At 46.2% G+C, this 24,715-nt stretch overlaps 1 protein-coding gene across 1 annotated transcript in view; it reads right to left on the minus strand.

Annotated features, from left to right (window-relative positions):
• The window catches only part of toy (paired box 6 protein twin of eyeless), a 53,278-nt gene extending 30,814 nt beyond the window's left edge, over nucleotides 1-22,464 (minus strand). The window contains exons 1-2 of the mRNA XM_076371611.1: nucleotides 21,450-22,464; nucleotides 11,981-12,269 (exon numbers count right to left, since the gene is read on the minus strand). Of these exons, the coding sequence (XP_076227726.1) occupies nucleotides 11,981-11,993 (13 nt within the window). The 5' untranslated portion in view covers nucleotides 11,994-12,269; nucleotides 21,450-22,464. The remainder of the gene's footprint in view (nucleotides 1-11,980; nucleotides 12,270-21,449) is intronic.
• Between the last annotated feature and the right edge of the window lie 2,251 nt (nucleotides 22,465-24,715).

Below are 24,715 nucleotides of genomic sequence, written 5' to 3' on the forward strand. Positions count from 1 at the left end.
CACGAAGAAACAACGGACGAGCGTGCAAAGTGGGCCTTTTACCCCTTTTGTCGGTGGCCTTTCTAAATTCACGTGGTAACGCCGGCGGCGCGCGAAGAATAAGGGGTGGAACGAACACGTCGCGGCTACCCGACAGGAAAAGAGAAAGAACGCGGGAAAAGGGTCGTGGAACGCCGGGCCGGATGAGGGGGGGGATAGAGATTTAGCGAGACACGGGTAGGGCGCAAGGCGCCGGGAAGGCAGGCGCGGGCTAAATGCATCTTGCAATTAACGAATTTAATTAATCTGCTGCTTTTGCGCCCCCGCAAAACGACAAGAAATAGTTGAAACGCAATTTGAATGGTCTGGCCGTGGCAGTCGCGCGCCGTATGAAACCACTTCCTGTGTAACATCGCGCCCCGCGTTTTCATCAGCCTTTACCGTCGCCGCAGGCTACGGACAGAGATTCCACGCGTTTCGCGCTTATTTCTCGCCTCAAAGAGACGAGCACTGCCGCCCCCGACCATCCGTCACATTTCCTTGCCGCCCCGCTCGAACATCCTTCCACGGACACGTCGGCGACGCGACAATTGCGAACGCTCTCGAGCCCGTGGCTCGACCTTTTCATCCAATTACAGGCGCAACGAGATGTCGCCGAGATTCAATTAATCTTGCTCGAGAACTGGAATAGGTATCGGGCTTCTCTTGCTACTGGACGTTCCGTCTGTTTGCGAACAACGAGATCGTCGAGGATTTTTCTCTCGCTCGTTTGAATTAGGATCGTTGTGTTGAGATATCGAGGGAAGTTTGGACTTGGGTGCTGCCGATGAGAACGCGTGTGTTTGAAGATGAATGTGGAATGTTTTCTGGTCTTGGATCGTTGGTGTTTTGAATCGGATGGGTTTGAAGCAAGGTTTGTCTCCGTATCTTTCGTATCGATGATTAGATTAATTATATAGATAATTATCGAGAATATTTGAGTGTTTATGGTGGAAAACGTGTGTGGGAATAGGAAAAGGAAAGATAAGTTCATTTGACGTTTTTAAGTTTGTACGTTAAATATATGTCTCGTTAAGTATTGGATAACTCTGATGGAAGAGCGAACAAGAACTCGCGGAGAGAATGTGGATATTTTTGCTCGGGTAAAAAGATTGCAGATACGGCTGAAAGTTAATAAACGGGTTCAGGTGACGTTACCAAGAATCACGGCTGTCCGGAAAGAAAATTAAATTCCATCCCGATTATGCATGCCCCGTAAAGGAGACGATAACGTCATAGCGTTAAGATATTTTCCTTGATCCGATTAAAATGGCGGCCACCCTTCGAAAGTTCAGCTCTACCGCGCCGGATATTCGATGAATATTCATTCGTCGGCCAGTTCAATAAACATGTATGTAAATGTACAAACGGGACACGAGGTATTTTTGATGCGAGCGAATCGCCTTTTAGCGTGTCCCCACACCACTGTCAACGACAACGCTGCGTCCGAGATTCGTGTCCGCTAATGATGATCTAAAATTGCATAGTAGCTCTTTCATACGGACCGAGATCATCTCACGGCGAACACGCTCCTCTCTGTAGCGCTACTGTTGCGTTCTACACGCAAAACAGCCTTTAGAAATTAAAACAGTTTGTCTTAGTTACCAGCAGATTCTTCCAGGACATCTATCAATTCTTACAGCTCCACTACCCACTCCGTAATTTAAAATACTTAAGCACGTGTCTTCAATATTTCCTTCCCCTAAAGCTTATTAAAAATTCTCACCGAATTCAATCAAACAAACTTTTACAGACCCTCCATCGCTATCACGACAATAATATCAAACAACAAAACAAAACGAACTAAACACCGAATATCCTAATATATTGCGTACCGGCTAATTTTCAGAAAACTGAATTGTGCGGATTGCAATTTTCACTGAGGTCCACTTATATCACTATACATAGAAAAACTCAGATATCATTTTGCTATGTAATATATTTTAAACAGATAATCAATTCGAATTAAATTTTAAGTTGCATAGCTAAGTGTCTTCATATAAAAACGAGATTTCTCGTAACCGGTACGCAATGTGTTAATATTCCCAAAAAGGACCGAAAACCGATCAGAATCTCTCAGATAACATCGCTCGTGTCACTTCTCTAAATTAGCGACCCCTTCCAACGCAGTACCTCGACAAAATTACCGCGTCATCTCCACTGATCGCTGATCGCAAAATATTGACCCGTAACAGGTGACGCGAGTGTACACCGTCAATCCCCGCGTCGCGTCGTCCAACGTTGAACCGTTTATTTACGCAGGCTCCACATGATAACCTCTAACCGGTGTCCACCGATCCACGAGCGCGTAGATCAAGCAAAAAAAAAATAAGAGAACACGCATCCCCCCGAGCTCATCCGCCGCGACGGTGAACGATCCTCGAGGCATCGAAATCCCGACCGGCGCGGCGCCGCGAGAAAACCCTTCCCGTCTCCCCTTTGTGAACCGACACGAGGCCATAAGTTTTTTTCACGAGTTTAATTCGTTACAAAGGGGGTGTGACTTGGACACGTACCCACGAGAGAGGAGACGGACGAAGAAACGCCGCGGAGTGTAAGCTTTTTCCCCTCCCGTACACCTTCTTCTGTCTCTTTTCATCCGGCGTTCTTTCTATGGCGGTGCTCCTCCTCCTTTTCCCGCGCCACATCGCGATAGAAGAGCGAATCGTCCGTAGCGCAGCGAGCCGAGCACACGCCGCGCCGTCCGCACACATTCTTTATATATAATTTCGCGTTAATCTACGCGACGACCAGCGCAAAAGCGAGTCATGCCGCAAAGTGAGGCAAAAAGGTTCCACTTGGCTGAGCGTGAAACGGGACACAGATTAAATCCCATCCTGCCGGCGCACGACGACGTCGTGGCAGGCACCCTTCCCCTCCGCCCGGCCCCGACCAACCGCCCCGACGTTCCAACCCCCTCGGTCGTCTCGCTCTGCCCCGCAGCCTGCCTCCCGCCCCCTCCCTAACGGCAGACCGACCTTCTCCCTCGCCAAACAACCCCTGAACCTGCCGCTCCTAACGCTACGCCCTAGACAAGAGGGGTGGCACTGGGAAAATTCTGCCATTTCGTTCTCTTTAAGCGCGAGAAATACTTGCCTCGCGTTTAAGGCGTATAAATACATTCCGTACCGATTAAGTTCTTTTCCTCGCTTCTCGCGTTTTTCCTATGTGCACGCTTTCCGAGGATTGTTGATAGGTCACGTTTTGGACACGCGGAACGTCGCGGATGGGAGGATTCCGGAGGTTTGGAGGGAGTGATGTCTGGGGTGGGAACAGTGGCGAAGATTGTGCTTTGGACATAATCTAGTTTTACGGTTTGGTTGATTTTTTGATAAATAATAATTGCAGATTTTGAGAGAAACAGGTTTGAACATTAACCTTTGATTAGTTGTTCCTTTGGAAATGGCTGAACCTAGGGCAGCCATTTTACTTATTACAAGTGAAGACTTATCTATTTACATGAATAAATCACAGAATTGATAAACTAAGTCCCAGTCCCTAGTTTCTACTCGTGATTCCAACTAATTCCGATTAATTCTAATCCTTGATCCTAATCCCAAGCCTTCTAAAAAATCGAAGAAATCCCAATTTCACCATGGTTCGTCGAACATTTCCCCGAACACTCTACGTAGAGCAGAAGCTACTCAATATTTCCGAACTGTATCGATCCCTTTTAAAAGCTGAACCGTTCCGCACAAAATTCTCGCGTGAAAGCCACAGTAAAAATCCTCGCGTTTCCAAACCAAAGTTCCTTTGCCGATATCCGTTTCAACAGCAACACAGCAAGATACGCGAGCGAATTTTCAAACATTGCGGTTCTACGAATAACATTTGCAGCTGACGCAAAAAAATACCCGCAGCATAGCGCGCCAGCAGCTGCAAGGGAAATTCGGTTATGAATCTCGCGTGTTCGTGTGTCGTGGCAATAACCCCCCGCGGAGCGTTGCGGCTTTGCAATGCGCGGCATCCGCGGCCGCCTCCGCGATATCCGCGTTCCGTTTACAGCGTTCTTTATTTCAGTCGGAGCGGCGCGGCGCGGCCGAAACGCAGAAAACAAACGGCGCGGTGGCTCGTAAACCGTCGGAACCACTTCTGCTCGTCGAAAATATTTTCCCTCCTAACGACCCCGGCGAAATGCAGCGCGCTCACCGCCTACGATCATGCTTCGCCGCTATGGTCTCCGGCATTGTTGCTATTGCCACTATTTTTTAGTGTAACCAACGGCGTGCGGCGTTTTGTGGTTGAGAGCCGAAGTTACAACCAAGAGAGCCTGCTTCTCGTCGAGCAGATATTCCTGTGACGGAGTACGCGTAGAAGGATATTGACATGTGCCAGTTTAAGCGTGATCGATTGCAGATGTTTCCTCAAAGATAGAATCTATAGGTACTTTGGTGTCAAGTTTTACTATGCTAGTTACTCGGAAATTTAGATAGCTTCGATGTAGGAATGAAACTTACATAATGTAGCAAAATTTGGGAATTTAGGTTTCGATCTAGGGACAAAACGTACTGAACGTAGCAAAATTTGTGAATCTCTTTTCGTTTGTTGTTCTTCTTATTTATTGCAGTGTTTAGTGTTAGATGTAGTAATGAATTGAAATGTGATTGAATTTGTAACAAAATCGAATTGTATTCAATGATATAAATTGAATTAATCGTTTTTTGTCAAAATAGAATGTATTAAGGAACCTTCGTAATTACTTTCGTATCAGTGATTCAAACGAAACAGTAACAAATAAAATCGTTCGCATTTAGGAATCAAAGGCTCTCTGAAACCGTGTGCTCGGAACACGTTGTGGGTTACTTAACGCTGATGGCGTTCCCAACAATTCTCGTCACTCACAGGCTGTACCGTTTAAAATGTATGTCGAATTCGAGGAAGAGACATAAGGACAATGGAAAGAAAGAATCGATCGTCCTCGAATAATAGAAACAAAACGATCCGGCTAACGCGCCACTTCAGCAGCCGACGCTGATGAAAAGTTTACGGAATCTCTGCTTAATGGGACGCAATAATATAATACGGGTAATTAGCTGCGCGTTTTCAAGCGGCATCCGTTCGGATGTAACGAGTTTCGCGACTCGTTCTGGCCCGAGAGTGCTGCACGGAGTTCGATTGCGATACTTCAGCTCGATGGAAAGGGAGCCGTTCTCGTTGAAAACGTAAAAATTCTTCGAGCCTCTGTACGTAAACCCCTCGAAGCGCTTCAAGATGCGACTTTTCGTTCATTATACGCTGCTTTAACGATACTCGCTCTGTCGCTTTCACCTTGACGGTGCACGGCGGTCTGTACGAGAAATAAAAATGTTAACGAGCAAATAAATGTTTAATAGGTATTCTCATCTGCGCGACACTGTGACCTTATAAATATTGTCCACGAACTTCAGCCAACAGTTTACTACAATCGTTTTGACTGAAAGGATAGATTAACGCAATGATAAAGCAAAGAAAAGGGTTCAACTATTTTTGACACAATAACACGTGTATCTTACTGTCACTTCTTTTCGTTTAACCCCTTGTCTTATAACAACGTGCCGAACTCGTAGTGCAGATTTTCAACATGATTCGACAAACATAAATATTACTCAGTCTATTCGAATTCAAAATAAATAGGATAGGATACGTCTAAAGTTCTTCTCTTTTTCCAACAAATTATTAATGACAAAGTTATCGTGTGAAATATAAGAAGAAAAGAGTAACCACTTTATACCACGGATAAAATACCAACCAACAAGAACACCATCGACAAACAAAACACATTCCCTTCCTTCCCTCGAAACACCCCAGAACAACAAAAACCCCGACAAACGCGCGTCGAACAACCGCAAACGTGACATTCGTGTCATCGCGAGTTTCGCTCATAATCAGCCGGCATCCGACTCAAAGTAGAAAAACATGGAAAAGGGGGCAGCCCGCGAATTAAATGGAAGCTGGTCTTTCATCGGCGCGGCTTTCACGAGCGGTCTCGGTTTGGGAATCGCTGCTTCATGACTCGATAACGTTCAAAGGCGTGACAAGCGGGGTCTCATTAAGGGAGGATGGCCGCGGCCGCCCCGTCAAGAATATATATTCTGTCGTGGTCCCGGATGAAAATATTTTCCTTCGGTGGCCGGGGATCCGGGCGAAATCAGCGCGGCCCCGGTTTTATTTATTCGCGGCGAGAGTAACTCTCGTTAAACGTTATTATCACCGCGTCGTTGCCGGTTTGAAAGGCGTGGGCGAGGACAGGGACGGAGGAAGAGGAGGAGGAGGAGGAGGTCGGGGTTGCGCGCCTCGAGCGTTTCGGGCTAAAATCCACGCCACGAGGAGGCAAGAGTTTCATCTGAGCGCGTCCTACCGCGACATCAAAGATGGCGTGCGGAGCATACATTCTGTAATGAGTTGAATCGCGGGAGCAGCATCCTCTTCCCGTCTCTTAGCCCGTTCTTGCTCACCGTGTATCCCTTTCTGCCCTCCGCTTTCATCCCTTCTCCCTGGCGTCCTCAATGTTTCTCCCTCTCTCTTCGGATCCTCTTTCTCCCTCGCCCTCTCTGTCTCTCTCTCACTGTTCCTCTCGGTCGCTCCGATTCCGTTCTTCATCCTCTAGCGAATTCATTACGGGCAGTGTTAGGAGGCAGCGTTGAATTAGCGAAAGCAACGCCATCCTAACGGCATATACTCGTTACCGCGCCTCTTATTATTAAAGCCGCGAGGCATCGCGTATCTTCGTCCCTTTTCACCGAGGAAAACCACGAGGAAGCCGCGTCGAAGTTAGCAGTCGGGTGATTACACTCGCGCGTTCCTTAATTATAATTGCGAAGTCGCTGGTAACGTAATTGGTATTTAAATGTGCATGGGGTAATTCCAGGGCACGCGCGCGCGCCAGCCGGCACCGTTTTTCGCCGCCCCTTTTCGCGCGGACTTCGAATCGAACTTCCGGCGCGCGCGACTTCGAACTCCTATCAGTGTTTGGCCCGTGATTAGCGACCGTGGACCTCTTGCGAGGCACTGTTTGATTAATTGAGCGATAGTCCGCCCGTTTATTCGGATCCTTGATTCTTGAAGCATCGCGTTGGTTTAGAATGGTTTTTAAAGCTGTTCGTTAACAGGTTTCGTGATACCGAATGTTTTTCTACATTTTCCGAGACTTTCGCGCGATTGGAGTGTGTAACCGAATGCAGTTTATTAAATATTGTTAGTACAGTATTAAAGCTAACCTGAAGTATCTTCTATGATTTTTATAGATTTGTTAGATTAAATTATAAATCATATAAAATTCGATCGCGTTCGTTCCCAGCAGTCGGTTACTGCCGAATTATCCGGACCGCTGCGAATTACTCCAAAGTATAAACGCAGCCGAACTGCAGTGACGGCATAAATTATGAACGGAAAATCTCAAGATGTATTACGAACGATATCCCATTGGCCCGCCGCGGATAATCCCGCACCCTCGACATTTATTGCCCCTTGAAAGCCGGGCGCAGGTAATCTCCGCAGCTTCGACTGGCATGCGAGCCCACCGGCTCAAGCGCCCATAACCATTAACAAATCTTGTAGCCTAGCACGAAATAAAGTGCCCCCGTGAATCGGCCGTTTGATTCGAATAGCTACAGCGCTTTTATAGAGCAAAGGGGCAGGGAACAAGAGAATGGGAGCAAGAGAAGGGAGAAAGGGTAAGAAGGAGATAGAGAGGTAGACAGATAAAGAAGTAGGGAAATGGAGAGATGGAGAGACAGATAAAGAAGTAAAGAGACAGAAAATAGAAAAATAGAAAAATAGAGGGTAAAGAAATAAAAACGGTTCAAAAACAAAACAGAAAGCAGAGAAATAAAGAGGTAAATATAAAAATGTAAAAGTGGAAAAACGAAGAATTAAATATAGTTATACAGAGATAGGGAAATAAAGCGAGGCAGAGAAAAACACAGAGAGATAGACAGAGATAGAAAAATAAGAGAGAATGGTGAGGGGTCAGCGAATGAGATAAAAGATCCGTGGAAGAAAAGGGGGATGAACTCGTGGCGCGAGGCCATCGTTGGACTCCTTGCAACTCTCCGCGATATGCTCGAGTAACGCTCCCGGCTCACCCCGAAAGGGAAACTCTTCTGTGCCCCTCAGACTTTGTATTATAATCGACGGGCGGAACGTAATACGATCCGGCCAAACTTCGGATAAACATACACGCCCCTTCCGACCGACGATGCGTGCTGGTGGTGAAATCAATTTTAACGGACCGAAATTGTGCGGGATTATCAGATGGTGGCTTAGGTTTCGGGGCTTAGAGTAACGCAAACTGTAACTCTTATCCGAGATTCTGATCGGCTTACTAATTGAGCACCAATGGATTTCGTATCTTGCATTTGTTCCAAGTTCCCCAGTGTTCGCGCGGTATCGCGGTTTATCGAATGCAATATCGTGTCACACTCGCGACGGAAATTATAAACTGAATTTGAAATTAAGGTGTTATTTGTTTGGCTTAAGTATGAAGTAAAAATTATTTGTCTGTTATCAATCGTTAACTTTTGGAGCGATGGTTGACATAGAATAAGCATTAACATTGTTTTCTTTCCTAATCCAGTGTGAACAGTATAGTAGCTGTATCGATCATAGTTAAGAAATAAATCATAGGACAAACGGTTAATATACACATTTGTCGCTCAGAGTCCAATTAAGTGCAGAAAACAAAAATTGAGAAAATTTATCCTTTGGCTTCTGAAATTATTATACAGCATATTCAGAAGCTATGAAAAGAATGGCTTTCGAACCTATGGAAAAGGAAGAAACGAGTAAATCCTTTAATAACTACGAAGAATATTATTTCTTCCGTTAAAATTTACAAAAACTTGAAATAAAAAATGAATTTAACCGCATTGGCTTCTGCGACTCATAAGTCGCAGAACTGACTCATAAATAAGTCAAATGAGAATTCTGAACTGAGAATCGAAACTTCCGAGCACTTCAATAGCAAACTGAAACAAAAGATAGTTCACCACCTAATCTCAGAACGTCAGTGTTGCGATACTAATAATTCACAGCCAATAAACACGACTTAACAAAAACACCGATGAGACGTCAAACATCAATCTTGCCCTTCGAAATACCCAAGCTGCTCCCCATAGGACGCGCGCCAGTGGAGAACCACTGATGTACGCGGATCACCAATAAAACAGCGCACAAAGGGAAGACAAATTGGCGGTATAGGTGGTCGCTTATTAAATCCAACGGCAGACCCAGGCTGACTCGTACGAATACACCGATTGTGTCGGGTGTCGTGGCCGGGGTTCGTGCGCGCTCCAGAATCGGCGGAGGGTTTTCCTGGCAGAAGGCGCCACCCTTCGGCGAGACTCCGGTGAAGAAGGGGCTGTTGGCCCGACAGAAGCCAAGCAAAGGCGTGTCGGGTTACCGGCTAACCCCGGGGGTAACCGCGAGTCCCACCTAAGCCCATAAGCGTACACGTATTTGCTTGACCCTCGTGCAGCTCGTCGCGAAGGTCACAAATTCAGCCGAAGGCTGCGAGGCTGGCCCCGACCACCTATGATCCTGGCGGGGCACGCTAACGCGCAAGTAACGAGATGTAAATTGAGACGCGTTTAGAAAGGCTGCACTTCCGTTTAAAAGATAACTGGGAACTTCCGTCACCGCGAGTCTCTAGCGTTTGATTATTCTATTATAAGGAGATTTCCGAAGGGTTTCTTTTAACCCTTGCGCAATAGATGTATGGTTTTAACGTTAGTATAGTTGGAGTTCGTTTATTTGTTGGATTAGATGTGTAATGTATGTTAAGGTTGCATCAAAATGAGGCGGATTAATTTTGTGCAGCTTGTGTGAATGGAATTTTATTATGGATAGAAATGAGGGTTCTAAAAGTTTGGTTCAATGACATGGACATTGCAGCTTTGATAACGTGGAATATCAAGTCTGAGAATGTCAATTTTCTCGAAGGACTTGTCTAGTTGATTGCTGCAGTCCTGAATTTTGATAGTTAGAGAACTAATATTGTTTAATTCCTAAGATTATTCCGTGAAAAACAATTTCTCGATTCAGTTGTTTCCTATTAGAAACTGTAGAAACCACGTTCAACGCGATATTCATATTTTCCAAGACGATCGAAAGGGAATTTTAACGGCGGAGCACGCAACGCTCCTGTCGGCGCTTTGTATCCAGTCAAGTTTTAGACGGATTCATGGAATCGGGCCCCGGAGCCAACCTTCGGACAACTCGAAATCCATCCCGAAGATTCGAGGCATAGTCTCGTCTGTATCGATAAAAAGAAAGATCCCGGTGTCTCGGGTTTCACGATACACGGTACGAAGTTGACGCTAACGAACGCTGACAATACGAAAGGCGACCGACGCTCGACCGCATTGTAACGGTCTTCTATTAGCGAAGTCGTCGGGACGCGAGGACCGGATCGTCCAGATAAAGTATCTGAATGACAGATAATCGGCCACCTATCAGTTTCACAAGCGTTCGCAATTCAAAATTCCTTTTTCTTCCACGGCGCCGGGGACGAGCGCCGCGGCAGCCGACAGTAATCTTTCGTTAAAATGGCCGATTGCGCGATTTGTTTGAAAATTTTCTCCTCTCTTTTTTTTATATTTATGGATATAGTGGAGACCGGATTAATTATAGATGCGTCTAAGATAGATTTTACGCGTGAAACTTGTTTACAGGGTGAAAAGCCTGAACGCGCAATATACACGCGATGTCCGCCGAGGAAAGCGATTTCAAGCGATCGCGTCGTGATGCTCGATAGAACAGCCATATTCCTTTGAAACCGTTCCGCGCGATAAGCGAACTATTAGATAGACTGATCTCTATTCCCGGCGACGAGGAGAATGCGGTCGATAGAACGAGCTCGCACGTAAATCTCGCACCAACAGGAGAAAACAACGCGACAAAAAACACGCTGCACGTAAGTAAATTCTTTTTCGCTCGTTTTTTTCAATAAAAATACCTAGTCCCGCGGTGCTGGACGAAATAAAAAGTGGAGATGCGTGGAAAGGCGGGTTACTAGATTTAATTACATTTAAAGTCAGAAGAATGATTAACTAATAGGCTGTCGTTATAAAGCATGACAGTACCGTTCCTATATAACAGTTCAGAATTGTGAGATAGTCGAAAAGAATATCTGATGTCATTATTTTTCGGATAAGAGTCCAGTGTATTATGCTTCGTTAAACGAAAGATTAACTGAGGATTAATTAAAACGTGACCGTACGTGTAACGTAGATTATCTCGATCAAACGTTAACCAAAACTGACATTCTCCTGCTACAATTTATGACATAATTATCCTACATTATCAACGCTAGATTTCCAGACATTTATTGTATCATTCCTAGAACAATATGAGTTCACCTTTGCACTCCAGTTGCGCCTCACAATCGCCAACCGATTTTACACAGGAAAATTGTAAAGTTTGATGTTTAATATTGAATTTTGCATAACGCATCAACGTGCGAAGTATTCAAAGAAAATAGTTTTCTTTCTCAACGTATTTGCGATTTCTAGCTAAGTCAATTTCAGAAAGTATCTGCATCTGATTAGAAAATATTGAGTATTTCCAGTGCAAAACTAACTTAACAAAAGGGTTAACACCAGAACTACCACACTAATTAAGTCGAACTATTCCAGAATATACATATCGCGAGTATTTAAACTACGACGACGCTTTTGCGAGGAGGTATAAAATAAAATATGTTCGTACAGGTATATACAAGCCTAAGCCTCCTTTCAAATATCACGCAATGTGTTGCTCCAATCAAAAGAAACGAGAAATAAGACACTCAAGTTACTCGGTTAGTTCCAGTGTCGAAGGAGCGTCCGATAATATCTAACATCAGCGTTTTCTAACATTTACTAATGCTTTTCGCGGCGAAGTTTCGAGGAACACGGGTGACGCGTTTCGAGAGTGCACGCGGAGGAAGAGGAACGGGTCCCGAATTCCGGCGGATACTGTAAACAAACAGGCTCGTTCGACCAACCTTTATGTGGCATCTTCCAGAAGGGCGGTTCGGGGGTGGGTGAGCAAGGGTTAGCCACCCCCGCGCCCAACAGCGTTCTTGCCGCGTGCAGCGCCGCCGCCGCCGCCTCCCGGCTCCGCGCTGCCGCAGCGCTTGGCGGGTAATCCGAAGCGCTGTCACTTCCGGCGATGCCGGCACCGCCACCGCTGCCTCCGCAAGAACGAAGGTGCAGGTTCAGCCGACTGCCGGCGACCGTGCCACCGCCGCCACCGCCACCTCCGCCGCCACCTCCGGCCACGCTAACACAATGCTGAAAACAAAACAAGGGATTCGCTTTTTATCTCTTCCACTAGAATCTTCTGATGGAGGACGACGTCCGTGGCAACGTTCAATTGTTAAGGAAATTTTGGCAGTCGAAGAGGGATATTATTGCATAACATTAGAAATATTGATGAAATACGATACGAAACCGAAGATCCTCTATATTCGTTATTGAAAGCAACTTACCGTATTTCATCAATACCTAGAATACCCGATGATTAATGATTGCAAGTCCGATGTACATAAGCGTTTTTTCGATTCCTGGAAATAGTTATTCTTGAAATCTATTTAATTATCTTCTTGCGGACTTCAGTGTTTTTTTTTTGTGTTCTAACCTTGTGCTCTTCTACTTCGTTTGAGATGAATAAGAAACTAATTAGTCGAGTAGAAACGATTGAGAAGTAAACTGTAGCGTGTGTGACTGGTTTAGGTTAGCACGTAATTCACGCTTGGATAATCTTGTAAAGGTCAGGTTTGGAAGATCGATTTTCATTGGTTTTAATGAATTGTTGGCAGGAGTCGAGCTTGAATATAAGAAAGATAAATAATGGAAATTGAACGGAGAATTTTGATGAGTTGAAATTATGTCTGATGAAGGAATCTCGCAAAGAAGATACGCGACAGTGTCTGTCGTCGTAATTTCCTCTTGTGCGAAAGGAATTTGCAAGTACAAGGCCAAGTATAGTTTTATGAAAGCGCTGCAGCGCGATAGCGATGATTACGTAATTTACCTTCGTAATAAAATAGAATTAAACATGAAGTAACGGACTAAGTGAAAGTTTCGCAGGAAAGAAGTGCATTATGACTGTACTGCAATTTCGTGGCTACAACAACGAGAAATAACAAGAACGCAGGATTAATGCATAAGATTTACAAGCAAAAGCCCACAACCGCTGCTCCTCCACACAACACTTGACGAGCGTGCACATCAAACGGGGCATGTGCTTCTATTTGGAGCTTCCATTTCAAACCGAATACATTGTTGCCCTCGTATCTCCCCTTAAATACAAAGAGAATCATTTCGTTTACACAATCTATTGTTCTTAGCAATCCTTGTCACTATTACAATACAAACCCCATATTTTCGATGAAGAAATTTTAAATAAACTCTCAAACGAACCAATGATTGTTAGTGTCTATGAGATGCACGAATTTTATGTCATTAAGTAAACTGTGATTCTGTATGACTTGTACAGACGTTAGTTCAATAATTAACTATAAATCCTCGAAGATAGAAATCAATTCGTTATTTGAAATAAGAATGCTACTATATTGAAAAATCAACGGCTTCAACAATAATCATCCAGCTTCTCTATAAAATCCCGCGATATTTAAGGAACAACATGGCGGTCGGTTGATTTAAATTTAAACTATTTCGTCGCCGCATTAAAACAAACAGTAACTCGATATATTGTGCTGTCCAAGGGAGAGAAATAAATCTTGTTAAGCGTGTTCCAATGAATTCCGTTTTTACAGCGCCCGGCGACGCGACGCCATGTTGGCAAACGTTTTGTGTTCCGGCGACGCAGGGCGTCTCTCGTTAAAACTTCATTCCGCGAGTACGGTGAAACACGAAACGTCAAGAGCACGGGAATTACGTGCTAAGTGAACCGAAGGATTAAACGTTAATGGAGGATGTCACGTTCGAGCGATTTCTTTCGCTCTGGAGCTTGATTTGCAGCTGGTTCTAGCAGTTTGTCGCCGCGCGGGTACGCGCGGACGTTTGTCCCCCCAATTTTGCGCGTACCCGCGCGCGCGACCGCTCGGCTATTAGATTTTCTGTGCGGCGCGCGCTCGAACAACGCATTCATTTCGTCATCCAGTGAAAAAACTGAAACAATTTCTTCATCCCGCCGGGTTCCGCGAACAATGGGCCTGTTGGCCAAGCGGAGGAACGTCGGCGAACGTCGTTGCGAAACGCGTACGATTTCTAGCTCGGGTCGGCATTAATTAATTAAGAAGAGGATGCGATAATAGAGGATGCGATTCACGGGGATAACCGCGAAAACGGGTGCCATGGGGCAATGTGAGTCGAAGGTCTCCAAAGGTGAAGGTGTTAGACTGTCAATGGTAGGTGTAAAGTCGCGAGAATAAAAATGGCGGAACGTGTAATACAAAAGGATGATGAATCTGAAGTGACTTACGTTCTAAAGTTACTTCAAAATTATATGTAGTTTACATTTCGGTAAAAGGACCTACGAATAGGAACAAAGAACACGGGTTATCTTTTCCCAGGTAATTTATCAAGGAGCTGTACGTGCTTTCTTCAACATGCGTGTCAACGATTTGGAAGCTTAATTTCCGACTGTATCATCGTGTAACATACTTTTCCGTGAAAATGTTGCTCGCATTCATAAACATGTGGCAAAAAGCAAGTCTTCATTACGTAGGCGAACATTTTTTCTTCCGCCCGCCTTACCAAAGCACCCTTAAAATATAGAAACCCTTTAACCATTTATTCCACGAAAGCAGATGCATAAAAATGTAACATGGAAATGCGTGAGATTATATAATAACTTCCTTAAAACCCCAGAATCGCGTACGTTGAATTCATCCCCTTGGACCAGCGAAAACGTTCAAAAATTTAAATTCCCAATTCTGATTGTTCCAATCAATATTACTTCGAGCGTAATGGTCGCATTCCGCGCAATAACGACAATGGAAAAAAATCAACCAAGATACGTGCAGATTCACATCAACGTCACGGCGTCCCTTCAGAATTCGGTCGAAGAGCGGCACGGGGGGTGGACGCCCGTAAATCGTGGGAAGCGCATAAATTAAAAAAATTCCTGGCTATACGGGAAACGTTACGAGCACGTCGCCCAATAAATCTGTCGGATTCATAATCGCGATGCATTAAACGCGCGTTTGAAGCGGTGCTGGAAGGGAATAGAAGGTTAAATTTCGCGAGCCGTCGGTCGGGCCCCGGAATCCGCGTAAAGGCTGATCAATGTTTCCGCGTGAAACGTCGAAACCCACCCCCGCCCCCGCCGCGATCTGAATAACTTCGATATTGTTGCGAGCGATTTCATAAGCCAATGTGTAAATCATGAAAACTCGATTGATCCCCGCATACTTCTGCACGCTCTTTCACGCGCCCTTCCACGCGTACAAACGGACCGCGCGCCGCCGCCGCCGCCGCATCAAAGAACATAATTCAGGGGATTATCGTGCGCGAAACGGGGCAAATATTGGCACCGTCGAAACTGGTTCGCCAAAAGCAAATGTTCCGGCGGGGTGCGTCCAGAAAATAAATAACGCCACGGTGAATAATAAACATCGCCGGTGTCGCCGGTAAATTTTTGCCCATTTTTCGCCGCTCAAGCCTGATTACACCTATACGCGCGAATTTAGTCGTCGCGGTTCCTCGACGCAACCGATTTCATGCGAATCCCAGGAAAAAGCCGTGGCGCAGCGGAAAAAAAAGGAGGAGAGAGAGAGAGAGAGAGAGAGAGAGAGAGAGTAACGAGAATTTTACGTCCGTCCCACGCGCGTTTTAACGATTCCCTCTGTTAGCTTTTGATACGCGAATAATTAAATATTACATCCCGCGCCACGGTAGGAAAATAGGCAAAGGTTAATTTGCTAACTTGCCCTACGTGCTTGCAGTTCCGTCGACCTGTGCAAGTAGAGACGCATTACTCTTGAACCCCGCGGTCCTAACCATACGTGCACCGTGTATACTCGGCGAGGGGCGAGCGGAGGGTCAACGTTAAATTCGGTCAGAAACTCGGGTAAACAGTTGCGAACACTTGTGAAATAATTAGGGCCGCGGATGGAATACAGTTTTCGCAGTCCTCCGACGTGCTTTTCGCTTCTGCGTTACCCGAAATTTCTTCTTCTGATTTCATTCCCTTTCATGGAGTACACTCCCATTTCACTCAACGTAAGACAGATCGAAATTAACCCCACACCTTACGACTTAATTTCGCAATTCCATTAGAACTATTCATCGTTGATAATGTACTAATAAAATAAAAATGCTCTTTCTATACCTACATTTACTCCAAACTATACAAATTACTAACAAACGCGATGTTTCATTTCAACTCAGAAGAACTGAACGTTTACATTCGTTAAACAATAGTAGAAATTTTCGTCACGAGTTTGATACGACATTGCAAGGCAAGAGGGGTTGGTAATATTCTGTCAAGCCTTATTTCGCGAAAGAAACGACAAAGGAATCGTTCGAAGGAACTTTCCACTCGTTTTCCGACTGGCGCGTTCCCGAAAATCGTTTGCGAAAGACAGCGAGTTCAGGAATCGATCGTAATTTCGGTCGTTTCGCTGGGGGCAAGAAGCTTTCACGAGCAGCCGTGTAATTTAAACTCCCGCGGCGGAGATTCTTGCGGTCAGATTGGTGTTTACATCGACAGTAATACCCTCTTTGGCGATCGGGATACCTCTGAAGGCGGGTTCACAACAGCGGCGGCGGCGTCCGTACACCTACGCGCATTCCACCGTCGCTTTCGTTCATCGTAGTTAATCACGCCGCAGTTACGACGAGTGTTAATTATCATTCGGCCCGGTTCGTAGATCATTAGCTCCTTTCATCGTGATCGTGAGGAGCGTCACGACCGCTAGGAGACGCGGGGATGAGGCGGGCCTCTCGAGCGGCGATGAAGAGGAAGAGAGGGAGCCTCATAAACGATTCGACTCGATCAAAATGTGCAAGCTGTGCTACACCGTCGACTGATTACGGGTTACTGTCCCGGCGACCGCGCGATCCCTTTGTATCCCGTTAAAAAGAAGCGCGACCACTTACCGTGATGCGGCTCTAACAGAAACGCTTATTACGGTAACCGAGGAACGCGACGTAACACTGGCTTTTCGCCGAGTGTGTTATTCCGCGATTATTCGCTTGCCCCGATGCCCCGGAAAAATTAATGGAAAATTAATGGATCGCGGATAAAGACGTTTCATCGAAGCGTGGAACGTACTGCCGGCCTGTCGTGAGATTGTCCGGATGAAGAATCTCGAAGCGAATCTTCTGGATTTAAATCTTCTGTATTAAATTCGATTTTAGGAAAATTGATGTAGGCATCTTTGATGAATGTTGTTTACAATTCGTTGAGTCGCTTATGCGACCGTAACGCACATTGTTTTCTGATAAAGAAGACATTGAATGATATGTTTACGATGATAACATTTTAGAAGAGCGTATAAAGCTAACTTTGATCAAAGTAAATGTATTAGTTTAAGTTCTAAGCTTGAAATTCTTTGAATTCAAATTCGATGAGGTCGAAGTACCTAAATTTTCCAGCATTCCGCCGCTAAATTTCAATTTTTAAATGCAACACGCAAACAGAATCAATCGACAACAAACGGAACGTATCATTTCGCGAGCAATGGCCGGGACAAGCGGGAAACACGAACTTCCCCGTGGAAATGAAACGAACGACGCGAAGTTTACTAATTACTCGGTTCCTTTATCGTCTGTGGCGAACTTAGACGAAGCTGGCACGCATTAAATTACTTAATATCGCGTCCCGTGGCGTTTTACACGGAAAAATTACGTGGCCAAGAAGAGGGTCGCGCCGAGAAGTGGGGAAAAAACGGAGGAGTGTCTCAAAGCGACAGTGTAACGACATTCTCGACGGTCGATTTGCAATTAGCGGATACGCGGGAACACTTTTCCTTTCGACAAAAGCGCTTCCACGAGAAATCTTGTGATCCCGCGGCCTCGTTAATGGCGGCCGCGCAAAGAACCCGCCGAAGGGGGATCATTAAAGACGCTCGGATTTTTGTGCATTAACCTAATGCCGGGCGATTTCCGGTTGACGTGACACGGTAAATAAAGACGAAATTGCTGTCCCACTATTTAAAGACCGACCCACGCGGATAGCGAAAGAAAATGGAGAGAACGCGGCATACGCCGCTCTTGTTCGGAGCACACGGAACCCGGCTCTTCGACAAAGAACGTCATTGAAAGAATGTCATTAAAAGAAGAGGAACGACATTCAGACGACGAATTGGCAACATTGCGGAATCGTTACTTCGTTACGTACAGCATTTATCGTTTTTGCCCGCAGTGTTGCTTCGATTCTCTTCCTGTGATTATACATATTATAATTGCAAGTGCTAGATATACCGATCAGCGGAAACTACGTTATTTATCGAAAGAGCTACACTGCAACTCCGTTCGAGAAGTAGGAGGATAAACTAAATGAAACGTATGTTACTATTGTTCTAAAATGAAGTTTAATGCGTTTATAATACGATTGTAGAAACGTTGTTCTTTCGAACTTTATATATATGTTCAGTAGTCGATTTTTAACATATTCATGTAGTAAATTATGATTGTATTCTTTCGTCAACGTAAAACTGAAGCATTATGGGATATGCTTCAATCTAGAACGCACGAAAAAATTGCACGGGCTTGATTATGCGAATGTATGAAATATATTGCGAGATAAGGTTAATGGAAAATTTGGTTAGGAAGTTGAATATACGAATATTACAGGAATGACGGAAATCGTTGAACGATAGAATTTGATACTTCAGTATTCGTCGGGAAAATATTATTCTTCGCAATCTCCCACCAAACTCGCAACAAAATGGAGCAATAACCTTAACTGTAGAAATATTTAACCTTCACATTAAATATACTACGTCCTCGAGGAAATCGTGCGACAAGTGATAAATTACTGCGATAAAAAGAGCCTCCAACGATTACATTCAAGGCAAGAAGAAGCAGAAAGCGATAAATACAATTACTCAGCAGTTTGATTAATGTCGAAGGAAACGGTGCAAGTAATTCAATTTCTTTACATTGTACTCGCACCACCGTTCGCTAACGAATCATCCGATGAATTGAAGAATATCTGTCCTCAAAATCTTCCCATATTAACAGTCATATTAAGATAGTCTCAAGATTGCCACCGTTCGCAGCACGGTGCACTATCTCCGGCAACAATTATGTACATACTTCGACCGATCCGATTACAAGAATGCAACGCTTAAAGGTTACGCGAAAATCTCGTGTCAGAGTTTCAACCGTCTTCGACGGATACCAGCGAACTGGTCGCGATTCTTCGATCGGCGGGGCACTTATGGGGTTGCCGGAGGGTTAATTTCCGTTTTCGTCGTCGTAACTCAACGGACAGAATGACAGGAAAGGTGCACGGAATTAGTAAATAATTCGAATCGGTGAATTTTCCCTACGAGCGCTGCCATTCGTCTCGTCGCCCCCGAGCGTTTCAAGTACAACAAAGGGCTTACCGTGAAATCTCCCGAGGTACTCGCGGAGGCTTTCTTTGCTGAGCACTCGAGCAACGAGGGGACATCTGTTATTTTCCGAGATTGTATCACTTTCAATGAGCGCCGATGTTTCTTTTTCCCTCTGGCCGCGTAAAAATAATAAAAAGGCGGACAGGTGTTCGCGGCTGCGGCCCGAGAGCCCCGGAACCCACCCCCTGTTGCCCGACGTATCCCTAATTCGGCTGACGATGTGTATAAATTATTCATAAAGGTGAAATTTGTTTCATTCGGCCGAAATATACTCGCTCGGCTCCGTTCCGAAATGTTGAAAGTATAATGAGATGAAAATATCGCCGACGGTGGCCCAATCAGCCCGACACTGCGGAACGGGAAACTTCGCTCCCCTATGATTCGCCCGGAATTGATCTTTTCACATTTCGGAGGAGAAAGGACTCACGAAAAGAAAATTTCGTTGGTCGGACGTGTATGGAATTCGAAATGATAAAATAAAAGGAAGTATACTTGGAACGTGGTACTTTATACGGAGTTCATTGTAGACGAAGGATCGATCAACCCGACGATTTGTTTTTGCGTTTGAAAAGAATTCTTCTCTGTTTGCGTCGCGTCGGTAACGCGTTAACTTGCAAAGTTGTTTTAGGGAATATAACATTTCTGTGCTCCCGTGTCCGTTGATTTTCGCGATTCAATGTAAATAATTTACTCATCTTCCGCGGGGAACGCGTGACATTTATGCTCGGTGGATTTCATCGGCGAACAACAGAGAGCCTGGGCGTTATTTAATCATGTCCCTCCGCGAAATAAATCCGATGCAATTCACTTTCAAAGTGACAGGGGTTTTTTCCGCGATCACAATGAGATATTGAAGCGTCAACAGCGCCATTGTGGCAGCGGCAATTTGTCAGTAACCGGCGAGCTACCCGTGCTTTCCACTTATTACGTCTAGCCGGGTTCATTACATTTCCCGCGGCCGTCGGCCCTCTAACTCGCGGAGGAAAAAATGATTTGTTTCAATGAAAATGGCAGATAGACGCAACAGCGAATTCATTCTCTATAACACTGTTTTGTCCGCGGAGTTTACTCCGTTTTATTTTGATCCTTTTTGTGTTCTTTCCGCGGCACCCTTTGTTAACTTTTAATATGAATTTTCGGAGTGTTTGCTTCAATTTCGTCGGGGTAAACATTACCAATTGAGTCGCAAATTAACAAAACAATTTATTAATTTGAAATAGCAGACATACGAAGCTGCAGTTAGCATACTGAAGGTTTTAACAGCAAATTTTGAACAGTACAAAATTGGAATGAAACTGACAATGGCTCGAAGAATTAATTTAGCTTCTTTCGTTTCGATGAAGAATATATCAATGTATACGGAGATCGGTAGTCGACCCGTCGCTACTTCCCGATACAAAATATCATAATACTTCCAATCCATAATCTGCGAAACTCATTGCTGACAACGATTAATTAATTTCTCGCAACATTACATACCGAGAAACACTCCGAAAGCCGTATACATCGATTCTACAACACTTTTAACCGAGAACGCTTACGCGATTCTAAAGAAGTAACATGGAGAACCGTTGCCGCCGGAACCGAACGCTCAACGAACTTTCTCCGCTACACTTTACGTCTAATCGCACTATGTGTGTACATATTACAAACAAACAACGACAAACACGTCCAATCTCTCCTATCCCTTTCGACCAGTACCAAATACGTGACGCGAACTCCAAAATTTACCATCGGGAGAGTTGCTCGACCAAAGGGCGCGAAAAGAGGGCAAATTTGAATCTCACAGGCGAACCTTCCGCCGGAATATGCACACAGATCCACCGTCCCCGGGACTTAACCTTGAAGCCAGGGACGCTCGACTTCTTCCACGGTAACTCGTATCCACTCATCGACTCTGCCCGTTCGATCGTAGATGGGAGAAGAAAAAAAAACGTACCGTGTCGAGAATGGCCGTGGTCAGGCCGGATCCAGTCACCAGCTAAAAGCACAATCCGCAGCGACGTGTCCTCCGCGACGGAGACGTTCACAGCACTTTACGATCGGCGCCCGGCCAAGCGGTTGCCCGACGATCCTCCGTCGACGATTCCAGCCGGGTGGTCTCTCGACGAGCTGCGTTGAAGCCGCGCTCGCGTATCTTCGACGGACGCGGGTGTCCGATCACTGATCACTGAGAACGCACAGTTTAACCGCGTGGGATCCGTCAGCGGCGACGAGCTCAGCCTCGCCACGGGATTCACACTGGAGAGCCGGCGGCCGATCTACGGGGCTCCGATCCAGAGGCGGGCCCGCACGGATGTATCGGGTGTTCACAAGCGAAACGTCGCGTCTGCGGCCGCACGGACCCCTCGGGCCGGCCGACGGCGATACTCGCGGAAACGTGAATGGAGCGGAGGTGGTGCCGCGGCAGCGGGACCGACACCTTTTGCCATCAAACGTTGGAAGCCCGGGGGGTGTGCGGGAGTACGAACGGCGCCTCGTTTTCGTCCGGTCGGGCGTCACGCTTGGTCCGGCGTTCGGCGGTGGTTAAATCGCGTGCGAGCTTGACCAAGGAAACGAGAGAAGGAGGAATCGAACGTGAGAGAGCAGTCGGTCAAGAGGAAAGAAACACGTGCAACTCGAAAACAGGGGTGCAGTGACGCGTCACTGCTGCGGTGCGCGGCGCCCGATTGACCACCAGAGTCTGCCTTCCTTCATGCGAAGATCCCTGCCGCACGATTTCGTCACCCCCACCCCTTACTGCCGTCCCTTGTATACGATCTCCCTCTATCGGGCCTGGTCTCTCTTTCTCGCTCACTCTCTCTTTCTCTTTCTTTCTACCTATCTCTCTCGCGCTCGCACTCGTTCACTCCTTCTCACTCCGCCTTGCGACTGCTCTCCGTAAGCTGTCCCTTTCCGACGTCCGGCTAGTCCGACGAAGGCACCAGTGTAGCCCCTCCGGGCAAATTCGTCGGACGACGAGCTGGCTTCGAGAGAGCGACGGGTGTTTCCCCCGCCCCCCGCCCCCCGCTCCCCAAAGCGCAGACTTCCGCGTTTAGCGTGCATCTGGGCGGAGCCACGATCGGTGTGGTCGAGCTCCCCTTTCGCTCGTACCCCTCCAACGAGCGACAGTGGTATGGTGGGGGAATCGGTGGGGTAGGGATTCCGACGGTGGAACGACAGTGACAGCGCTGTCGCCGATATAAACGTTGAAGCGGTCCTCGCGTCTCGGCACAGCGCTGTACAGAGAGTTCAGACTGGAATGGTCTGATGGGTGGGGCTTACGGTGGGCGGGACCGTTCGCCGTTGGACCGCGCCGCGGGACGCCATTGTTTTCGCGGCGCGGTGGCCGTTCGACGCCCGCGACGCACGCCGACGCCCGGCGTCGCGACTCCACTCTCGCACGCAACGCCGTCGCGGCCGTCGTCATCCGCCTGCCTCTTTTCTCTGCCTTCGTTCGGCTGGCCGCTCGAATTTCTGCGCCAAGAGGTAAGTCGACGATCTGTACGTATGCGCGTGTATGTGTGGGTGCGTGTGCGTGTATGCACGTGTGTGATTGTGCGTTTGGTGAACGTGTGTGTTCGCATGTGTAGGTTTGTATGCGTGCGTCGCGAACGTGCACGGCAAGAATCCCGTATGTACGAACATGTGTGCCGTTCCTCGCCTCTTTATTTCGCTCTTCTTTTTCCGCCATTTCTTTCCCTCCTTCTTGTTTTCACCCTCCCTCCCCCTTCCGTCGTGCACTTTCATGGGTATTTCTTTCTCCGAGCGAGCGACCCTCGTTTTCATTGTTTTGCACACGCGTCCCTTTCTTCTTTCAATTCGCTGGTGTGCTTCTATCGGGACATGGGGATGAGAATGACACGAGTGTAGTTGCAGAATGGTTATGATTAAGGGTTAGAGGAGAAGGTACCCGTCGCCGGATATCGCGTACGCGCACTGTTACGGTGTGCGTCGCACGCGTTGTACCATTGCTGAATGGTTGTTTCGTTGTTTGCGTAACTAATTTGTTTACGGAACACTGTTTGCGCAGTAGTTTCGGTCAACGTATTAGACTGGGTCCGCCATGTTACCGAGACCCGGCGCTCGCGTCTTTTCCACTGGGGTTGTTCGGCAAATGACGAAGGACGTTTAGGGAAGGCGCACTGTTATTACGGAATTCTGGATGAATAAATGATAATATTGTAATTAATTAATTTGTTGCAAGGATATTAAAGATGCTGACGGTGGTGCTGTAAATTTATCAAGACAGCGGATATAAGATCTCCCTCTTCTCATTACTATAGAAAATCGCAAAGGCAATCTTAACTTGAAAGTATCGAATAAATTTATTTATTTATTTACCTATGTGTTACTGTATATACACTCTGTAATCACAAGAATGACACTTTTATAACTTGCAGAAGAAATCGCGAATGAATTGCTACCGACTATAACTTCAAACGTCGACAGCACAGAAGACACGTGAAATAACATTTCCCAAGACAAATCTGTAATTTTTATCACGCTCAAAAGAATAAATCAGTGGTTTTAAAAAATAAACGTCTCCACCAGAGAAATCTGTGTCTTTATTTTCCGAACAACACCTCCCCGAGTGCAATTAATTAACCGTTAAAGGAGCCGAACATTTCGCCGTCTTTCCGCTCCACGGGCAATTTAAAGGCGGCCATAAATTGCCGTTGCTTCGACCTCTTTAACTTTGAATATCGTTACGTAACTCTGGATCGTTAAGGGGTGCGGGGGAAGGAGTGGGGCACGCGTGGAAATAATTGTTCGAACTTCTTCGCCGGGGGAGGATATCGTGCACGCGAAGTTGACATCCTTTGCTGGGTTGCGCGCGGAACAGGTGGCTCCAATTATGTTCCAATTACCTGCGCGTTTAATTCTCGTTTGAAGCGGCTGTCGAAGCGCTAATTCGAGAGCATTCGCATTTACGGGCAAGAAGGGAAAAAAAAGAAAGAGTGGAGAAAAGGTGGAACGCGTTTATTAATGATAGCTACGGGAATACAGTTATAACAGGAAACATCTCTGTTCCTCGTGCACCGAAGCCCGCGCACGCGCCCGTTTCCGATATAAATATCATTGTTCTTTCCGTTCCGTGAGGTTCGCGGCCTCGGGATAAAATAAAGACGTCTCCGTTCGCTAATTATTTTTGCGCCTGTGCGTAACTCGATTTTTCCTGCCAATCGTCACCCTCCGTTTCCGCATTATTCAGTCGAGCACCAG

The sequence above is a fragment of the Nomia melanderi genome, chromosome 10, assembly GCF_051020985.1.
Source record: "Nomia melanderi isolate GNS246 chromosome 10, iyNomMela1, whole genome shotgun sequence".
NCBI classification, from domain to species: Eukaryota; Metazoa; Arthropoda; class Insecta; order Hymenoptera; family Halictidae; genus Nomia; species Nomia melanderi.